Here is a 20,747-nt window from a genome sequence, read left to right as displayed (position 1 = left end):
TTAAACTAGGCTCCACGCCCACCATGGGGCTTAAACTCACGACCCTGAGGTTAAGAGTTGCGTCCTCTACCAAATGGGCCAGCCAGGCACCCCAACATTCCTCTCTTAATAATAAAAATAGTTACCATTGACTGAGTACATAGTATTGCCAATGTTTTATGTTTTATTTTAATAGTAGACCTATGATGTAGGGATTCTTTCCCGATTCAGTAGGTGAGGAAGCCAGTACTAAAGAGAGATTAGAAAGTAAGCAGCAGGGTGCCTGGGTGGCTCAGTCTGTCTGCCTTTGGCTTGGGTCATGATCCCAGGGTCCTGGGATCGAGCCCCACATCGGGCTCCCTGCTCTGCGGGAAGCCTGCTTCTCCCTCTCCCACTCTCCCTGCTTGTGTTCTCTCTATCTCTGTCAAATAAATAAATAAAATCTTTAAAAAAAAAGTAAGCAGCAAATCTATTATTTGATCTTATGCCTTCCTGAAGCAAAAAGTCTATCTTAGCCACTGTGAGAGACCATTTATTTCATATCATTTGATTCCTGCCTTTTTAATAAATTCATAGAAGATTCATGGGCCAGGAATCATCATAAAAGAATTCTGTTTTCTTCTTTGAATAGGCTTGAGTTTTCAAAATAACTTTTTTTGGTTTGTTTTGCGGGGGCTCTTTTGTTTTGCCTTTTTTAGAATTTGTTGTCCTCGTTATGGAGAAAGAAGACAAACAGAAAGTGACTGGGGAAAACGCTGTGTAGACAAGTTTGACATTATTGGGATTATTGGAGAGGGAACCTATGGCCAAGTATATAAAGCCAAGGACAAAGACACAGGTAAATATTGCCACAAAATTCTAGGTGTCAGAAGTTTAAAACTTTAGCAGTACTAATGCTAAAGTAGACTTAGCAAAAGTGAATTTCGAGTTTTAATTTGGTTTCCAAAAGTTACTGAAATACTAAAATTTTCCAAAAGAATAATATAATTATTACTGTTTAAAAATCTTCTTTATCTGTTGTCCATTGTAAATATTTTATAATAAGTTTGCTGGGAATTTAAGAGAAAGTAAAAATAAAATTTATAAGTTGCTCTTTGGTAAGGTGTAGTCCTTAAAGATAAAATGAAGTAGTTGGATTATTGGCATATTTTAATAATTCAAAATTTTTAGGCCTAACTGAATACTGAATTAAGAAATGCAAGTCTTAAAAAAAAATCAAAGGCAAGAAAGGGAACATAGGTTTGGTTTGGTTTTTTAAGGTATAGAAGTATCTGGCATATAGCATTAAAGTAAGCTAAATCTGTCTTTCAGAGCAGCTCTGGGCATATATTGGCTGGTTCTTGATAGTGGCCAAAAAACGCTAATTGATAATGTAACAGTTTGAATTTGTTGTAACAGGAGAGCTAGTGGCCCTGAAAAAGGTGAGACTGGACAATGAGAAGGAGGGCTTCCCAATCACAGCCATTCGTGAGATCAAAATCCTTCGTCAGCTAATCCACCGAAGTGTTGTTAACATGAAGGAAATCGTTACAGATAAACAAGATGCACTGGATTTCAAGAAGGACAAAGGTAATAGCAAGGAATCATGTTTCTACAGGGTAGATTGGTACATCTTATTTTCCTCTCTTAGCTTGTCTCTTTGACCAACTTCTTGAATCCATAACAGAGTTAAGATGTTAGTTTTGGGGACGCCTGGGTGGCTCAGTCGTTAAGCGTCTGCCTTCAGCTCAGGTCATGATTCCGGCGTCCTGGAATCGAGCCCCACATCGGGCTCCCTGCTTAGTGGGAAGCCTGCCTCTCCCTCTCCCATTCCCCCTGCTTGTGTTCCCTCTCTCGCTTTGTCTCTCTCTGTCAAATAAAATCTTTTAAAAAAATAAATAAAGCAAATAAAAAGAAATTCTGCTTCTGTAACAGTAGTTAGATACATTTATGGAAATCAAACCTGAATAGAATTAAGAATACTAGATATACTTCTGGGTGTGTCTTAACTTCTTCTGATTATAAGAATAGTATAATGATGTGTAGGTAGTTTAAGGATAAACAAGAAAATGTTTATTGATTTCTTCTAGAGTGGAACTTAATTTTCCTCTGCCATTCTTCTGTACTAATTTTTTTTTAACTTTTTTTCTACCCTTTTTTTAAAGATTTTATTTATTTATTTAAATTTGACACAGAGAGAGAGAGAGCGAGAGCAGGAACACAAGCAGGGGGAGTGGGAGAGGGAGAAGCAGGCTTCCCGTCAAACAGGGAGCCCAATGCAGGGCTCAATCCCAGGACCCTGGGATCATGACCTGAGCCGAAGGCAGGTGCTTAACGACTGAGCCACCCCGGCACCCCCATTCTGTACTATTTAAATAGTTTACCATGTACTGTTTAAATTCTTTTTTAAAAAAATAATAAAATAATGAATGAATAAATGGATGTGATGCATACCCATTGTGGCGAAATTGAAAATATGGAAGGGTCAGACAAAGAAAATGGCAACCATTTCTCTCCCACTCCATCCCAGTCTACCACCATCCATAGAAAACCACTATAGTATCATTTTAATGTATTTCTAAGTACTCTAATTCGTTATATTTATTTTAGCATAACTGAGATCAAAGTATATTTAGTGTTTTATAATCTGTCATAAGCAATTTGCCATGTCATTAACATGTTTTAATGACTGGGTAAGGCTAGATGAATCTAAGTTTACTTCACCAGTCTCTTTTGAGCAATTAGTTACCAGTTTATTTTATTTATTATTTTTTATATATAGATAAATCTTTAAATTAAAGATTTATTTATTTTTAGTGAGAGAGTGCATTTGCATGAGCAGTGGGAGAGACAGAGTGAGAGGCAGAGGGAAAGAATTTCAAGCAGACTCCTTGCTAAGCGTGGATCCCAACTCAGGGCTCAATCTCAGGACCCTGAGATCATGACCTGAGCCAAAATCAAGAGTCAGACACTTAACTGAGACACCCTGGCACCCCTATTATTATTATTTTTTAAAGCAAGCTCTACACCCAATGTGGGGCAGGAACTCATGACACCAAGGTCAGGAGTCATGTTCTATCGACTGAGCCAGCCAAGTGCCCCAATTAGTTACTAGTTTAAAAAATATAATCTGCTTTGAACATTTTTGTTCATAAATCTTTGCATTTTGATTTATTAATATAGTTTCTTAGAAGTAGAATTATTTGGTTAAAGGAATTTTTATATTTAATGTTAGATTGCTTTTAATATAGTAATTATTCATGTCCACCTGTGAGTGCCCATTCCACTTTATCCTCCCTAAGATGGAGTACATCTTTTTAAAAAATTGTCATTTTGATAGGTGAAGTATGTTATCATTATTTTGGATTGCATTCCTTCCGTTACTTCTGAGTTCTTTTCCATGTTTATCAGTTTCACTTATTTTCTCTTTTTTGAGTTGTCCTTTTGTGTCCTGTGTCTACTTACCTTTTGCAGTTTTGGTGTTTTTTTTATTAATTTGTATGAGTTCTTGGCTAAATCTAAGATACTCCTTTAATGCTGTGGTTCTTAATTTTGGGGGGGTTATGGACCTCTTTAAACATTCTTACGGATCCATACTTTAAAAAAATAAGTTCAGAATGTTGCATATTATGTGTTTAAAATATTGCATACTATTTCAGGGAGTTCAAAGAATCCTTGAAGCCTACACTCTAGATTAAGAATCTTGCCCTTATGCTGGTAGGAGACAGAATTTTAAGACTGGATAGATAATTGTCTAATCTAGGTCTAGTACTGCTTTTGTTAGAATATTTGCCTTTGTCATCATACACCCTGCTGAAGTGGAAAGATAGCATGGATTTCAGATCTTTTACAGTTCTCTTAGCATACTTAACCTTTTACCTACTTCTAAATTTAAGGAGTTTATTTTTTTTATTTTTATTTTTTTTAAGATTTTATTTATTTGACAGAGAGAGACACAGTGAGAGCGGGAACACAAGCAGGGGGAGTGGGAGAGGGAGAAACAGGCTTCCCGCGGAGCAGGGAGCCCGATGCCGGGCTTGATCCCAGGACCCTGGGACCATGACCTGAGCCGAAGGCAGTCGCTTAACGACTGAGCCACCCAGGCACCCCTAAATTTAAGGAGTTTAATTGGATGGTTCACCTTTCTTTCAGTTCTTAAATACTATGAATTTGACCAATAATTTATACTATATATACTGTGCTATCCCTGGCATATTATGTGAGTACTATTAAACTGAGGTAAAGACTTACACAGAAGTAGCCGTAGACAATAATGGCATAGTAACAAATGGGCATGGTTATAACAAATAAAACTTCGTTTTACAGTGACAAACAGCAGCCTGGATTTGGCCCAAGGCCTGTAATTTGCCAACTAACTCAGATTGTAGAAGACTAATAATACATCTTGATCAGGGCAGTTGTTCTCCTCAAGAAGTAAATAGTCCAAAGAGCACTGGGTTAAGAGTCAAAAGATTAATTAAAATAGTAGGTCTGTTATTTATTATTAGAAAGGGCAAGTTGTTCAAGTTCTCTGAGTTTCAATTTCTTCATCTATAAAATTAAGTGGTTGTTTCAGAGAGTCCACTCCAAAATTACATTAAAATTTGAGGCATTGTCATTTCAACGTCCTTTTCCTCTTGTTTTTAATTTTTTTTCTTTCATTTTTGTATAGGTGCCTTTTACCTTGTATTTGAGTATATGGACCATGACTTAATGGGACTGCTAGAATCTGGTTTGGTGCACTTTTCTGAGGACCATATCAAGTCATTCATGAAACAGCTAATGGAAGGATTGGATTACTGTCACAAAAAGAATTTCCTGCATCGGGATATTAAGTGTTCTAACATTTTGCTGAACAACAGGTAACATAGTAACCAAATGAGGTTAAGCATTTTCTCCCTCTCTTCTGACCAATTAGTTTCAGCTAGTTAGTTGGGGTTATAGGTAGACCCAGTGATGCAGTTTCTTGCATTTACATACATATGATAAGTGTACTGTAGGAACATCTTATGATGGGGTACTCTGATGAGCAGAGTCTTCAGACTCAGTGTTGGTAAGGAATTAACAGAGGTAGGATTGTAAAGGTTTTTTAATTGCAGACATTTAGGGAATCACTCACATCCTACAGGAATATTTAGAGAGTTTTTTGCCATAGTTAGTAAATGTTATTGTGGCCCTTGGCAAATTAAAACACACATTGAGTTCTCAGTGAAATTTCTCCCTTGTTTAAGTGGGGAGAAACATGCCTGCTCTTATAGCTGCTCTTGAGACTTTCTCTGTTACCAAATTTCAGAGTAAACACAGGTGTAGGTGGTGGTTGACCTTTCTGCCAAGCACTTACTCCCAGGTTTTAATAGTGTAAACGGACAGGAATTTGGTGATGAACAGTGTTAAATCTTCAGAAGTTTTTATCTGCTTTCTTCCTCTCTGGCTATTTGTCTAAACTACATTGGTGATATCAGGTGTATTATGCATACTAGTCTTTGGTAAATAGCCCTACCTATCGAATAAAAAGCAGGTCTGATACTATTGAAGTTATACCAGTGTTTTGGTTCTTTAGGTAACTGGGCTGTTTATAGCCATCTTTGTCTGATTCACCCATCGTTTTATACATTACTGTTCAATTATATTTATCAAATACTGTTGTCTGGAGAGAGCTATAGAATGATTATGACTTATTTCTCATCTCCGTGGAGTGAGGTAACCAACTATCCCGAGTTGCCCAGGGACTGTTCTGGTTTTATTTAAGTTTGGTTTTGTTTTTGTTTTTTTAAAGAGCAAGCAAGCAGGGAGGGGGAGGGGCAGGGAGAGAATCTTAAGCAGGCTCCATGCCCAGCGCTGAGCCTGATACTGGGCTCAGTCTCATACACTGAAATCATGACCAGAGGTGAAATCAAGAGTCGGGCACTTAACCAACTAAGCTATCCAGGTGCCCCTAAAGATTTTTTATTTTTAAGTAATCTTTACACCCAGCATGAGGCTTGAACCCAGGACCCCAAGATCAAGAGTTATATGCGCCACCAACTTAGCCAGCCGGCCCCTATCCTGCACTGGAAGTCTCCCATGGGATAGTTGGTCATTAGAAAGCTCAGAGTTTAATAGGGGAGCTAAACAAATAAATTGCTCAATTCAGTAAATATTTATTAAGCACTCCTCCCCCCGACACACACATGCTTTTTAAGTAATCTCTACACTCATCATGGGGCCTGAACTCACAACCCCAAAATCAAGAGTTCATGCTCTACCCACTGAGCCAGCCAAGTGCCCCTAAGCCTCACCCACCACCGCCTTTTTTTTTTTTTTTTTTTTTTTTCTGGAATCTGAGAGCATCTGGGAAGATGCAATTTTGATGAATGGATAGGAATTTCTTAGAAAGACTGACAACAGAGGGTTAAATTTCTAAGCAAAAGAAATTACATGGGCAAAATCACATAAATATGAAAATTAACATGTAATATCTGGGAAAATGTATACAGGAGTCAGTATTTCTAGGGCAAGAAGAGAGAAGCACATAATGATATGAAGCTGGACAGTTACCAGGAGCCAGTTTAAGGATCTTGTATATCTTGCTAAGGAGCTTGTACTGTCTGTAGATGAAAGCCATTGAGCGGTGCTGGTTTGGTTAATTTTTTTCAAATTATACAGTTAGGGGCACCTGGGTGATTCAGTCATTTGGACATCAGATTCTTGATTTCAGCTCAGGTCATGATCTCAGGGTCATGAGATCAAGCCCTGCATCCAGCTCTGTGCTCAGTGTGGATTCGGCTTGGGATTCTCTGCCTCTGCCCCTCTCCCTGCTTGCTTGCTCACTCTCAAAAATAAATAAATAAATTATACAGTTAATTTGTTTAATTTTTATTTTTAAATTATACAGTTAATGCATTATTTTAAGTTATTTTATATGACGTATATAATTATTATATTTCATACTTAAATACTTTTGTGAGACAAAACGTGATGTTAAAAGATTATTCCTGTCACTATCTCTGTTACTCACAATTTTCATTAAAGCTAGGCTTGGTTAATCTACATCCATAGTAATAATGCTTCAAGAACTTAATGATGGCTATCACCTTGCAGCTTTCTGGTCTATAGCATATACTTTTTTGGGTTCCTTTTGCTTCTCCAGGGGACATGTCTCGGGTCAGGGAATAAACTGCAGTCCTGCTTGGTGACCTTTCTAGTGGGTCAGGCCCCTCCCTGTCCCTCACTTCCCATATTCAGGAAGCTGATGAGGTTCTAGGCTAAACTGAACTTCCTCTTCAGGTTACTAAGCAGGATGCAGGAGTCTTATGATCTAACCTGATCCATCCAGCCTCTGCTTTTGCCCATTTGGCTATGTTTACACAGAGGATTCTGGGTGAGATGGCCTGGAGAAAATAGTAAGGAGCGCTCAGCTGGACAAGGAAGTGAAAGCAGTTGATGAGAGAGGGAGGAGAGCAGAGCTGGGCTCCCTGATGTTCATTATATCTTCATTACACAAGTATAAATGAAACTAAGTCATTTTAGATGGTGGGGAGGCACAATTAGTTTTCTCTTTTAGAAAAATCAATAAATGGTCATTCTAATAGGGTATAAACTAGAGGCGGGGAGACCTATTAATACCATAAGAGGGGTGCCTGGGTGGCTCCGTTGTTAAGTGTCTGCCTTTGGCTCAGGTCATGATCCCAGGGTCCTGGGATCAAGCCCCGCATCGGGCTCCCTGCTCCGTGGGAATCCCGCTTCTCCCTCTCCCACTCCCCCTGCCTGTGTTCCCTCTCTTGCTGTGTCTCTCTGTCAAATAAATAAATAAATAAAATCCTTAACTAAAAAAAAAAATACCATAAGAAATTGTCAGTGTTTTTTTTTTTTAAAGATTTTATTTATTGATTTGAGAGAGAGAATGAGATAGAGAGAGCATGAGGGGGGGAGGGTCCGAGGGAGAAGCAGACTCACTGCTGAGCAGGGAACCCGATGCGGGACTCGATCCCGGGACTCCAGGATCATGACCTGAGCCGAAGGCAGTCGCTTAACCAACTGAGCCACCCAGGCGCCCAAGAAACTGTCAGTGTTTAAACTAACCAAGGCATTGCTAGTAGAGATGGACAGGATCAACTTTGTGGATCAATAGACTTTGGTGAGTAAATGAATGGTAGAGAATCAATGAAAGGACTTTTAAGATAACTCACAGATTTCTGACTTAGAAACTACCTAGATGGGTGGCATAATGGTCAATATAGGTAATATAGAAGGAAAAGCAGGATAGGTGAGTGAGAGTAAATCCCTTTTGGATATGGATGTTGCATATCCAGGGTAGTGATATCTAATAGTCATATGGTCACATTGAAGTTCCAAACTAGCAGTATAGTTTAGGAGTTATCAAGCAGAGAAAAGGTGTCAGAAGATGGAACCCAGGGGAATGGTCAGAAAGATACAGGGAAAATAAGGAAATAATCATGAATGTAAAATAGACAGGTTTAGGGGCACCTGGGTGGCTCAGTTGGTTGAGCATCTGACTCTTGGTTTTGGCTCAGGTCATGATCTCAGGGTCCTGAGATTGAGCCTGGTGTCTGGCTCCACACTCAGTGCAGAGTCTGGGTGAGATTCTCTCCCTTTCGGCCCCTCCACCTGCTCACACTCTCTCTCTCTAAAATAAATAAAGAAATCTTAAAAAAAAAAAAGCAGGTTTAAGAAGGGGGTGGTCATATATGTCAGGTGATGCAGACAGATTATAAGATGAGAAGGAATCTGAAAATTAGAAGGTCAGCATTGACAATGTGTGGCAAGTTGGTGGGTAGCACAGTTAATGGGAAGGTGATGGTAGATGTGTCTTTAATTTTTATTTTTAAGGATGCAGAGGTTTGAGCATATTTAAATAGTAAGGGAAAAGAAAATAGGGAGAAGTTGTGAAGATTCAGGAAAGAACCAAAATAATTTAAAGGAGCAAAGTTCTAGAGGAGATGGAATCAAGGCCACAGGTGGTAATGTCCACAATTACAGGTATTGATTATTCTTTTTTTTTTTTTTTAAAGATTTTATTTATTTATTTGAGAGAGAGAGAATGAGAGATAGAGAGCACGAGAGGGAAGAGGGTCAGAGGGAGGAGCAGACTCCCTGCCGAGCAGGGAGCCCGATGTGGGACTCGATCCCGGGACTCCGGGATCATGACCTGAGCCGAAGGCAGTCGCTTAACCAACTGAGCCACCCAGGCGCCCGGTATTGATTATTCTTGAACAAGAGAGATTGACACACTTTTTCTGTAATTGAAAGAAGAAAGGAAGGCTATATATATATATTTTTTAAAGATTTTATTTATTTGAGAGAGAGCACAGAGGGAGAGTGAGAGGGAGAAGCTGACTCCCCGCTGAGCAGAGAGCCCGACACGGGGCTCAATCCCAGGACCCCGAAATCACCACCTAAGCCGAAGGCATACACTTAACCAACTGAGCCACCCAGGTGCTCCGAAAGGAAGGTTATAGATGCAATTAAGATTATATAGGTAAAAGATAGGATGTTAAGTAGCTCCCACCTGATGATTTCTGTTTGTTTTTTTTTCCTTTTTTAAAAATTTTTGAAGATTTTATTTATTTGAGAGCGAGACAAAGATAGCAAGAGATAGTATGAATGGGGAGGAGAGGGAGAAGCAGGCTCCCTGCTTAGCAGGGAGCCAGATGCGGAGCCGGATCCTAGGACCCTGGGATCATGACGTGAGCCAAAGGCAGATGCTTTACTGACTGAGCCATCCAGGTGCCCTATGATTTCTCTTTTCAATGAAGAAGGTCATTTACTGAGAGATGAGAGGGTAGATTAGGAAATATGCTAGGTGCTTCGTGATGTTTAGGTCTAGCCTAATTTTCCATAACTATGTATCTCTTGCCATTTTAACTTTCAGTCCTCTGTACCTTCAGTCTTGGATCATCTCAGGTTCTAAGAGTGAAGATGCTGAGAAATTTGAAGAACACTTTATGTCTCATTATAGGACTCAAGTCTGCTAGTCCTTTTCTTTTTGCTTTTCTTAGAATTTGCTTGTAAATTGAAATAAAAATGACATGATGTTGTGGCAAGTGGATAAGGTGCCCAATAATCTTTACTAGGAATGGTAAGGGTTGATTTAATGTAAAACTGTATTGCCAGTAGTTGCTTTGTTTTATTTATTTATTTATTAAAGATTTTATTTATTTGAGAGAGAGAACATGAGCGGAGGGGAGAGGCAGAGGGAGGGAGAAGCAGACTCCTTGCTGAGCGGGAGCCTGATGCGGGGCTCAATCCCTGGACCCTGGGATCAAGACCTGAGCCGAAGGCAGAAACTTAACCAACTGAGCCACCAGCTGCCCCAAGTTACTTTGTTTTAATATTTTGACACATTGCTCATACTTTGAGGAGCACTTCCTAGCCTAGCCTCTTTTTTTCTCACTTTGTCTCACTTTTCTGTCTGATTTCAGCCAGCCAGGTACCTGAGATAGATATCCCAGTACCTTAAAAAAAGAGTGAGCTGGCTTTTCATTACCTAATAAGTAACAAAAACAATAAATGTGAAGAATTTAGATAAATATGATTAATCCAAAACAGTTAATAGTTTAAAAAGTTTTCTGACATTTTATGTTATAGTTTATTAAAGTATTACTTGACATCACTGTCAAGGACAGAATGCTTAGCAGTGAAACATGCATGTGATCCCTTTAAGGGCATGGTGCTCAAAAGTGTGGTTCTCAGGGGTGCCTGGGTGGCTCAGTCGGTTAAGTGTCTGCATTCAGCTTGGGTCATGATCCCAGTCCTGAGATCAGGCCCTGCATCTGGCTCCCTGTTTGGCAGGGAGTCTGCTTCTCCCTGTCCTGCTGCCTGCCGCTCCCCCCTGCTTGTGCGTATGCTCTCTCTCTCTCTCTGTCAAATGAATAGAATCTTAAAAAAAAAAGTGATTCTCAGACCAACAGAATTGGCATCATCTATGGGCTTGTTAGAAATGCAAGTTCAGGGGTTCCTGGGTGGCTCATTCGTTAAGCATCTGCCTTCGGCTCAGGTCATGATCCCAGGGTGTGGGGATCAAGCCCCGCATTGGGCTCCCTGCTCCGCGGGAAGCCTGCTTCTCCCTCTCCCTCTGCTGCTCCCCCTGCTTGTGTTTCCTCTCTCGCTGTGTCGCTTTCTGTCAAATAAATAAATAAAATCTTAAAAAAAAAAAAAAAGAAAAAAGAAATGCAAGTTCAGGGGCGCCTGAATGGCTCTCTTTTTTTTAATAGATTTCCCCCTTTTTTTTTTAAGATTTTTATTTATTTATTTGAGAGAGAATGAGAGAGCACAAGTGGGGGGAGCAGCAGAGGGAGAAGGAAAAGCAGGCTTCCCGCTGAGCAGGGAGCCTGATGCAGGACTTAATCCCGGGACCCTGAGATCATGACCTGAGCCGAAGGTAGATGCTTAACCCACTGAGCAACTCAGCCACCCCAAGGGTCTGACTCTTGATATTAGCTCAGATCTTGATTTCACAGTCATGAGTTCAAGCCCCATGTTGGGCTCCGCGCCAGGCGTGGAGCCTACTTTAAAAAAAAAAGGAAAAGAAAAATGCAAGTTCATGAGCCATGACCTTCTGACTTGCATCTCTGGGAATGAGGCCCAGGAAACCTTTAATAAGCTTTCCAAGTGATTCTTATTTCATATTAAAGTTTGAGAACCCATCTAAGATCATAGTTGTATATCTTTATGGTATAGGAAGTGATGGCAATATGTTGGTAAAAGGGGCCTCATTCATCATAAAAATCATGTGCTCAGTTCAAAGCCATGTTCCCTGTTTGAAAAAATCTGCTATAGCCATGGTATTACTGTGGTTTACTCATCATTATAAAAAGATAAGTTAAATTATAAAAAAATTGAGACACTAATATAATAATACATATACAGGTAACATTTTATTATATTTGCTTCCTTTTAATTTTTTTGCTTGAGTTATTTTAAAGTAAATTACAGACACCATTATGTTTGACCCTAAATGCTTCAGAAGATTACCTATTATCTTATAATGCTTAGTTCATATTTTACATTTTTTCACTTATGTTAAAATGTCTTTTGTATAGCTAGTCTGTTCAAACCAGAATTAAAGTTTATAAACTGCATTTGGTTGTTAGGCCTCTTAAATCTCTCAATCTAGAACAGTTCATTACTTTTTTCCCTAATAATAAGCATTTAATCTAGCAGGTTTTAGTGACTGTTGTTTGCCAAGAAATAAGATGAATACTTATTTTATTTAAGGAGTCAAATCCAAAAACACAGTAGTAGTCAAAAAAGAAAACCGTAAGATTTTGTAAACCAAAGTAGTCAAAAGAGGTTTAATCTGGGAGAGTGACCATTAAGAACAGAACTAAGAGCATAGGTTAAAATTCATTTTTTGTAATTCCTTTTAACTCCTAAATTCATGCATTACTGTTTAGGTATAATTAGGAGGCAGCTGCTGTTACTTTTATAAAAATAATTTTTTTTTTTTGTTTTACAGTGGGCAAATCAAACTAGCAGATTTTGGACTTGCACGGCTCTATAACTCTGAAGAGAGGTGAGGCATTCATCAAAATTACATGTGTGAAAAAAGGGAAAAATCCTTTTTATTCTTGGATATTCTAGTATTCTGCAAGTTGCAATAATTTGTTTCTTAATTTTCTAAATGTGTTCATTCTGTCTAAATTATTGAATCAGCCTTAGACTGAAATAAATCAACCCAAATTGGAATGCACGTTTTTCATCTCCTACTTCTGTCCAGTTTACTTTTGAACTATTAGATTGCTATGGAGCTGTTTTGACAATCCCATTTTCAGTTGGCAGCTATTTCTATTTGCATTTACTTGTACAAGTGTTTTTTCATCAGAAGTTATTGTAAATTTATGTCATAGTTGTTTTTTACATTTCAGTCGCCCTTATACAAACAAAGTCATCACTCTGTGGTACCGACCTCCAGAACTTCTGCTAGGAGAGGAGCGTTATACACCAGCCATTGATGTTTGGAGCTGTGGGTAAGTCTCTCTGTGCTTTCTCTTTTATTTGTAATTTACATGTTGTTGAACTTGTATATGTTTTCTCTCTATATTGGCTTTTTGTGGCTTTTCCTTAAGTTCAAAGGGATGAGGATAAACTTTTAGCCAGAATTCAGAGAAATCTGTTGAATATTTCCTAATATCAGAGACATACTTTTTTTTAAGAAAAAACATTTCCTCAAATGTCTTTTTTTTTAACTTAGTTTGAATTGAGATCCAAATACATTCAAATAAGGTCCACAGATTACAATTGATTATCTCAAGTGTTTTAATTATAGCTTCTCCCTCCATCTCTTGGAGGAGCCTCCACATCTTATAATTTCCTTAGAAGAAACTGGATTTTGCTGATTGCATCTTCACTGTGTTTTTGTTATTTTAGCATGGTTCTCTATCCCTATTGTTTCCTGTAAATTGTAGGTGAATTCAAGTTTGATTTCCAATCACCCACTGATCCTGAAACTATTTTACAGGTGGTTTTGAGTACTTCTGATAGATTATAGTCAATGATACATCAAAGTTGGGGGTAGGAGGCATTGGGAGCCTCTGCCCAGAGTACAGACAATAACTAGATATATTACCTCTAGGGAATTTAAAAGCAGTAAAACAATCCAGTACAAATTAGTGTGCTCTTTATTATCACATTATACAGGCAGTTCTAAACAATGTTTGTTAAAATATTCCTCCCTAACAGGGCAGATTTACACACATACATACACACCCCACTTTACATAATATACAATTATCTCTTTTTGAAATATTATCAGCTATTAATGATGCATCTTCATTAATTCATTTGTGGTTGTTTTGTGATGGCAATATTCTAATTATATTATTTCTTCCTGGGATAAAGTAAACATCTATTTTACAACCCTAGATACAAGTCATATAGAAAAAAGTAGAGATAAACATGTAATTCTTTCATTTTACTCACCAGTTTTGTTTTTTTTTTTAAGATTTTATTTATTTGAGAGAGAGAGAGAGAGCATGAGAGGGGGGAGGGTCAGAGGGAGAAGCAGACTCCCCGCCAAGCAGGGAGCCCGATGCAGGACTTGATCCCGGGACTCCAGGATCATGACCTGAGCCAAAGGCAGTCGCTTAACCAACTGAGCCACCCAGGCGCCCCTTTATTCACCAGTTTTAAAGATAATGAGGTGGTTTCCTAGTTTCCTAGGAAAGGTTTCCTAGAAGCCTGCTTCTCCCTCTCCCACTCACCCTGCTTATGTTCCCTCTCTTGCTGTGTCTCTCTCTGTCAAATAAATAAATAAAATCTTTAAAAAAAAAAATAATGAGGTGGTTTCCTAGTATCCTTCAAAGATGACCAAAGAGAGGGTTTAGGGCCTTTTTTTTTGTTTGTTTGTTTTTTGTTAAAGATTTTATTTATTTGACAGGGAGACACAGCGAGAGAGGGAATACAAGCAGGGGGAGTGGGAGAGGGAGAAGCAGGCTTCCCATGGAGCAGGGAGCTTGATGCAGGGCTTGATCCCAGGACCCCAAGATCATGACCTGAGCCAAAGGCAGACACCTAGTGACTGAGCCACCCAGGCGCCCTGGGCTTTTGTGTTTTTTTTGTTTTAATTTTGTTTTGTGTTTTAGTTTCATCATTAACTCTTGGATTTAAATTTTTTTTTTTAAGATCCCTCTATTAAGACAGAGAGAGAGTGTGGGGGAGGGGGAGCAGAGGGAGAGGTAGAGAGAATCCCAAGCAGACTCTCCACTGAGTACAGAGCCTTATGTAGGGCTCAATCCCATGACCCCAAGACCATGACCTGAGCCAAAATCAAGAGTCAAATGGTCAACTGACTGAGCCACCCATGTGCCCCAACGTTTTTAATGTGTTTTAATCTTACGGTTATCATCTTATTCCTATTCACATTTTCCAGTGTTTGGTCCGTGGAAGTTTAGTGGGTCCTTCCGACACCCATGGTGTTTGATAAATATAGCCTTCCTTGTTTTCTGGTTCCAAGCTCATCCTGTTCATTTTGTGCCCCATGCCTGGAATCAGCCATTCTCTAAAGAGTCTTAGTTGCTTTTAGGAAAATGATATTTAGAGAATCTGTGTTAGGAACATAGACATTTTTGGGGTGCCTGGGTGACTTAGTGAGTTAAGCATCAGACTTTTTTTTTTTTTTTTTAAGATTTTATTTATTCATCTGAGAGAGAGCACACGAAAGCGGGGGTAGTGGCAGAGGGAGAGGGAGAAGCAGGTTCCCTGCCGAGCAGGGAGCTCAACACAGGGCTCAATCCCAGGACCCTGGAATCATGATCTGAGCCGAAGGCAGATGCTTAACCGACTAGGCCACCCAGGCACCCAGACTTGGTCCATTCTATACACAGATAGGGAACCTGGACTTTAGGCTTAAGAGAGTTTGCCCTGGGTCACCTGGTGGTGGAATTGTAGAGCTCACATTTGAACCCAGGCCTTTTGGGTGATTTCATTATATGTCACTGTAGTGTATTAGCCCCCCAACACACACACACAAATTTCCCCCTTACCTGAATGGCCTCACCAGCTCTTCCATCTCAGCCACCACTGACCAAGCATCTACCATGCTTCTTCCTGACACTTATATAAATGCCATCCCTAGGAGGTAGCAATTATTGTTGCTTTTTTAACTGTGGGAAAATATACAGATGCCTAACCGACTGAGCCACCCAGACATCCCAGCAGCTGACTCCTGATTTCTGCTCAGGTCGTGTTCTCAGGGTTGTGAGATATTTTATTTTATTAAGATTTTATTTATTTATTTGAGAGAGAGAGTGAGCAAGAGAGAGAGAAAGCGCATGAGCAAGGGGAGAGGGAGAAGACGAGTCCCCCGCTGAGCAGGGAGCCTGACCCGGGGCTCGATCCCAGGACCCTGTGATCATGACCTGAGCCAAAGGCAGACGCTTAACCAACTGACCCACCTAGGCGCCCCAGAAGTTAGTTAATTGTTTTTGATACTGTATGACTTATGCATATACACTCTGTCCTTGACCTCCATACCTTAGGGTTCTGACATATATACTTGCAAGTGGAGCATATCCTTTTTTCCCATTAATTCCCTCCTGTATTAATGTCAGTCTTTAAAAGGAGCACTGCAGGGGTTTTATTTCAAAATTCAATAGGGTGATAGACAAGGAGAGCATAATTTCTGTGGTAGCCTACCCAACTCAACTGAAGCTTTAGTTAAATTTTACTGACTCAAGCTGGGTGTGTTTGTATTCTGGACTATTTGCTTTAACAGTATTAGCATTTAAATTGTTACAGCTAGGCTCTAGAGTTAACGCCCCATTAAGATACACAGGGAAAATTCATAGCTCTGTTGGTACTATTACTTCAGTGTGTGCAGCCTGCCACCTCAGTGTAATAGCAAAGTGTTGATTACATAATAATGTCTTCCCCATCAAAGAACTGGAAACTAAAATAAAACACCAAAACACGACTTGGAAATTAAAATTATAGAAGATTAGACTTTAATTAAAGCCCAGTAACTTCACTGAATTAAGATTTTGCTAGACATTTGATGTGAGCTTACTACTTTGGTGATCCGTGGAAGTCTCTCTGAAGGAGAAACTAGAAAGACTAGTACAAATTATGCCTACATTCTGAAAACCCACTTGGGTTTGTTTTTCTTCTTCCTTATGTTACCAGTTGTGACAACACTATTTGGAATTTGATTCAGTGGTTAATGTTGGAAATAGAGTTAAATTTTACTTTTACTTTTTTTAATTTTTAAAGATTTATTTATTTTAGAGAGAGAGGGGAAGGGGAGGGGCGTAAGGAGAGAAACTCAAGCAGACTCTCTGCTGAGTGCGGAGCCTGACATAGGGCTCAATCCCACAGCCCTGAGATCATGACCCAAGCTGAAATCCAGAGTCGGATGCTTAACCGACTGAGCTACCCAGGTGTCCCTACTTTTACTTTTCTAATTTCTGGATAAGGTTTGAGTGAATATGAAGTAATACTTTGTCTTTTGAGGTTAACAAATGCTAATAGAAAGGTGCTGATAACTTTGAAAACTAGATTTGTTTTGCTTCTCAGATTTAGTCATGGTAAAGAATTCAGGGTAAAACTATAAATACTGCTTTTGTATTTGTAAATCTGATTTCAAAGCACAGGCCAGAGAAGAGATTTTTTTGTCCATTTTCTTTCTTTTCCCACTTTTCAAAAAATGAAGTATTTTAGGAATACAAAAAAGTACAGAGTATTCATGGAGTTTGTTTTCATTTGTTTTGAATTTATGTTGATATGAGGGATAGGTTAAATAGGTGATGGAAATTAAGGAGTACACTTGTGATGAGCACTGGGTGATGTATGGAACTGTTAAATTACTGTATTATACACCTGAAATTAATATAACACTATATGAAAACTTAACTATGTAGGTTAATTTTCATATAATTTCAAATGTACAGAAAAGTTCCTAGAAGAGTACAAAGAACTTCAGTATAGCCTTCATCCATATTTACTAAAATTTTTTAACCTTTTGAGGTGTATAATAAACTGCATATGTTTAAAATGTACAATTTAAGTGTTGACATTTTATATACACAAGTGAAACCATCACCACAACCAAGATAATGATGACTTCTGAAAGTTTCCATTGGTTCCTTTGTAATCTCTCTCACCTGTCCACATTGTACCATTCCTAGGCAACCACTATTCTGCTTTCTATCACTGTAGATTGATTTCCATTTCTAGATTTTTATGTAAATGGAATCATGCTGTATATGTTTTTTCCCTCTTGCATCTTTTACTCCGCATAATTATTTTGAGATTTATTCATGTTAGAATCACTAATTGTTAACATCTTGCCACATTTGCTTTTATATTCATGTGTGTATATGCACACCACATCTTTTTTCCAGAACTGTTTGAAAGTAGTTGTATATATCGTGCTCTTTCCCTTCTTAATATTTAATGTACATTTTTTAAAAGATTTTATTTATTTATTAGAGAGAGAACACAAGCAGGCGGAGCAGCAGGCAGAGGGAGAGGGAGAATCAGACTCCCTGCTGAGCAGGGAGCTTGATGTGGGGCTCGATCCGGGGCTCAATCCCAAGACCCTGGGATCATGACCTGAGCCGAAGGCAGATGCTCAACCGACTGATCCATCTAGTTGCCCTTAATATACATTTCTTAAGAACAAAGATTTATCTCATATATAATTACAGTACCATTATCAAATTCAGGAAATTTAACATTGATACACTATCTTTTAAGTTGTTGAGCTTACATACCATGTTCTTATTTTCTCAATACCCTAATAATATCCTAGAAACAATACCTCACCTGATAGAGGATTTAATCCAGTATCATGTATTACATTTAGTTCTCATTCTTTTTTTTTTTTTTAACATTTTTAAGATTTATTTATCTTAGTGTGCATGAGTGGGAGAAGGAGAGCGAATCTCAGGCAGACCCCATGCTAAGCTCACGGAGCCCGATGCGGGGCTCTATCCTAGGACCCCGAGATCATGACCTTAGCTGAAACCAAGAGTCGGTTTAACTGACTGCACCACCAAGGTGCCCCTAGTTCTCATTCTTTACTCTGGAACAGTCCTCAGCCTTTGTCTTTCATGACATTTTACATTTTTTGTTGTTTTTTGTTTGTTTTTAAGATTTTAATTATTTATTTGACACAGAGAAAGAGAGATCACAAGTAGGCAGAGCAGCAGGCAGAGGGAGAGGGAGAAGCAGGTTCCCTGCTGAGCAGAGAGCCCGATGCGGGGCTTGATCCCAGGGCCCTGGGATCATGACCTGAGCCGAAGGCAGACATCCAACTGGCTGAGCCACCCAGGCACCCCTAGTTCTCATTCTTTACTCTGAAACAGTCCTTAGCCTTTGTCTTTCGTGACACTTGCATTTTTGAAGGACAGACCAGCTACTATATAGATTCAGGTTATAAAGTTTTGGCTAGAATAGTCCATAAGTGTTCCTTTCAGGTTATCACATTTGTGTTTACATGAACCGTTTCCCTCTTATTGGTAATATTAATTTTGGACACTTAATTAAGGTGTTGTCTTTTTCCCTACTAAATAGTTACTAGTTTTCCTTTTGTAATTAAGTAATTTGTGGAGACATATTTGGGGACTTTGTAAATATTTCAGTATAATTTGGAAAACATTTTCAAAATGGAAAGGGCATTTAAGCATATTGTGTTTGAAAGTCCTGTTGAAACTGATACCTGATGACAATAAATGTTTCTTTATAAATACAGTGCTAAGAGGGCTGTAGTATATTGCACATTTTACAGAGCAAATGAGTGGAAAAGCTAATTTGTTTATAGGAACTGCTGAGCATCCTTGTAAAATGGAAGTATGGGTTTTTTAGTCTTTTTTTTTTAAAGGTGAAATTGATTTTATTTTTTTTTTAAAGATTTTATTTATTCATTTGACAGAGAGAGACAGTGAGAGAGGAAACACAAGCAGGGGGAGTGGGAGAGGGAGAAGCAGGCTTCCTGCTGAGCAGGGAGCCCGATGCGGGGCTCGATCCCAGGACCCCGGGACCATGACCTGAGCCGAAGGCAGATGCTCAGTGACTGAGCCACCCAGGCGCCCCTAGTCTTTACTTCTTAATTTACAATGGAATTGATAGAAAAGGATTCTGATTCATTTTCTCTGCTTATAGACTTAATAGGTGGCAAAAGTTTGATCTGGTAAATATAAATTCTTTATATCATCTATTCTCACTTCGAGAAATATTTTCTTTTACAGAACTCAGACACTGCAGTTTGGGGCTTATTTACAACATGGTATATCAGATGCAGCCAGATAGACTATAAACGTTTATTGAGACAGGTTAGGCTCTAGGGATATCTCTCTTGACCTCTCAATTTTACTCTTTCTAGATGCATCCTTGGGGAACTGTTCACAAAGAAGCCTATTTTTCAAGCCAATCTGGAACTGGCTCAGCTAGAACTGATCAGGTACAGCTGTGCATGTGCTCTAGGTGCCCAGGTGTGATCAGTGATCGCATCTTCTAATTTCTAATACATTTTGTCCATTCTACTAAATGAGTTTATGTTTCTTATGTCCAAATAAGTTTCTCAGATTATTTTGTCATGGGCTGTAGGTATAAAGAAGTTGCATTCCCCTTTTTTAGGTCTTACTAAAGGTCTTACGTTTGAGGTTCCCCCTTTTTAGACTTTTTATGTCTTTGCAATTTTTTTTTATTCTTCATATAAAAGCATGCCATTTTCATTGTGGCTGTTTCATTCCTAGGTTAGATTAAGATCAGGTTTATTCAGCAAACAGGCCTTAGTCCTGTTTATAACAAATTCCTTTCTCTGTTAAACTTTAGGATTTAGAAATATGTAAGATAGGTCCTTGCCTTCAAAGAGCTCAGAATTTAGTAAGTGGTACAGCATGTAAACAGATAATTAAAGGTGGTGTATAACTCATTATTTGTTATGCATTAAATTCAGTTTTCTATCAAAATTTCTTAGGCTCTCTTCTGCCAGTTTCCCTTATAGGGACATTATAGGACCAGCTCATCACTTTAATACTACTGAACAGAACAAAATTGATAATGAAAACCTTTATGGAGATTTTAAAAACATGTTTTACAAAACCAAGTATATGGATCATTTTGCACTCTTTTGCCAGGATTTTCTCTTCACTACCTTGTAACCAGTTGTTTCTGTCCTATTCCTTCTGTCCTTAAAGCAGTGAGGTCAGGTTTTACCTTTCTGCATGCCCTCTAATTTAATAAGCCAAGATTCCCCAGACCTCAGGAGGTAATAATTTCTGCTTCTGTAATCTCCAGAATTCACAATGCTGACTCACTTACTTGTTGTTCTGGCTTTTTGCTTTGTTTTC

The 20,747-nt window shown here is 38.8% G+C and overlaps 1 protein-coding gene across 22 annotated transcripts in view; it reads left to right on the top strand.

The window, feature by feature from the left end:
* CDK12 (cyclin dependent kinase 12) overlaps window positions 1-20,747 on the top strand; it is a 74,294-nt gene that overhangs the window by 15,621 nt on the left and 37,926 nt on the right. For all 22 annotated transcript variants that reach the window (XR_015769342.1, XR_015769341.1, XR_015769340.1 and 19 more), the window contains exons 4-9: window positions 678-817; window positions 1,378-1,548; window positions 4,631-4,820; window positions 12,416-12,472; window positions 12,825-12,926; window positions 19,778-19,855. Coding sequence is in view for 4 of the 22 variants with exons in the window: in XM_028089955.2 (XP_027945756.1) it covers window positions 678-817; window positions 1,378-1,548; window positions 4,631-4,820; window positions 12,416-12,472; window positions 12,825-12,926; window positions 19,778-19,855 (738 nt within the window). In the remaining 18 variants the exon portion in view is untranslated. The remainder of the gene's footprint in view (window positions 1-677; window positions 818-1,377; window positions 1,549-4,630; window positions 4,821-12,415; window positions 12,473-12,824; window positions 12,927-19,777; window positions 19,856-20,747) is intronic.

Source organism: Eumetopias jubatus, unplaced genomic scaffold (assembly GCF_037043125.1).
Source record: "Eumetopias jubatus isolate StellerSeaLion01/CBP00866 unplaced genomic scaffold, mEumJub1_p1.0 scaffold_10, whole genome shotgun sequence".
Lineage (NCBI taxonomy): Eukaryota > Metazoa > Chordata > Mammalia > Carnivora > Otariidae > Eumetopias > Eumetopias jubatus.
The sequence above is the reverse complement of the archived record's forward strand: the minus strand, read 5'-3'. Positions and strand labels throughout refer to the sequence as shown.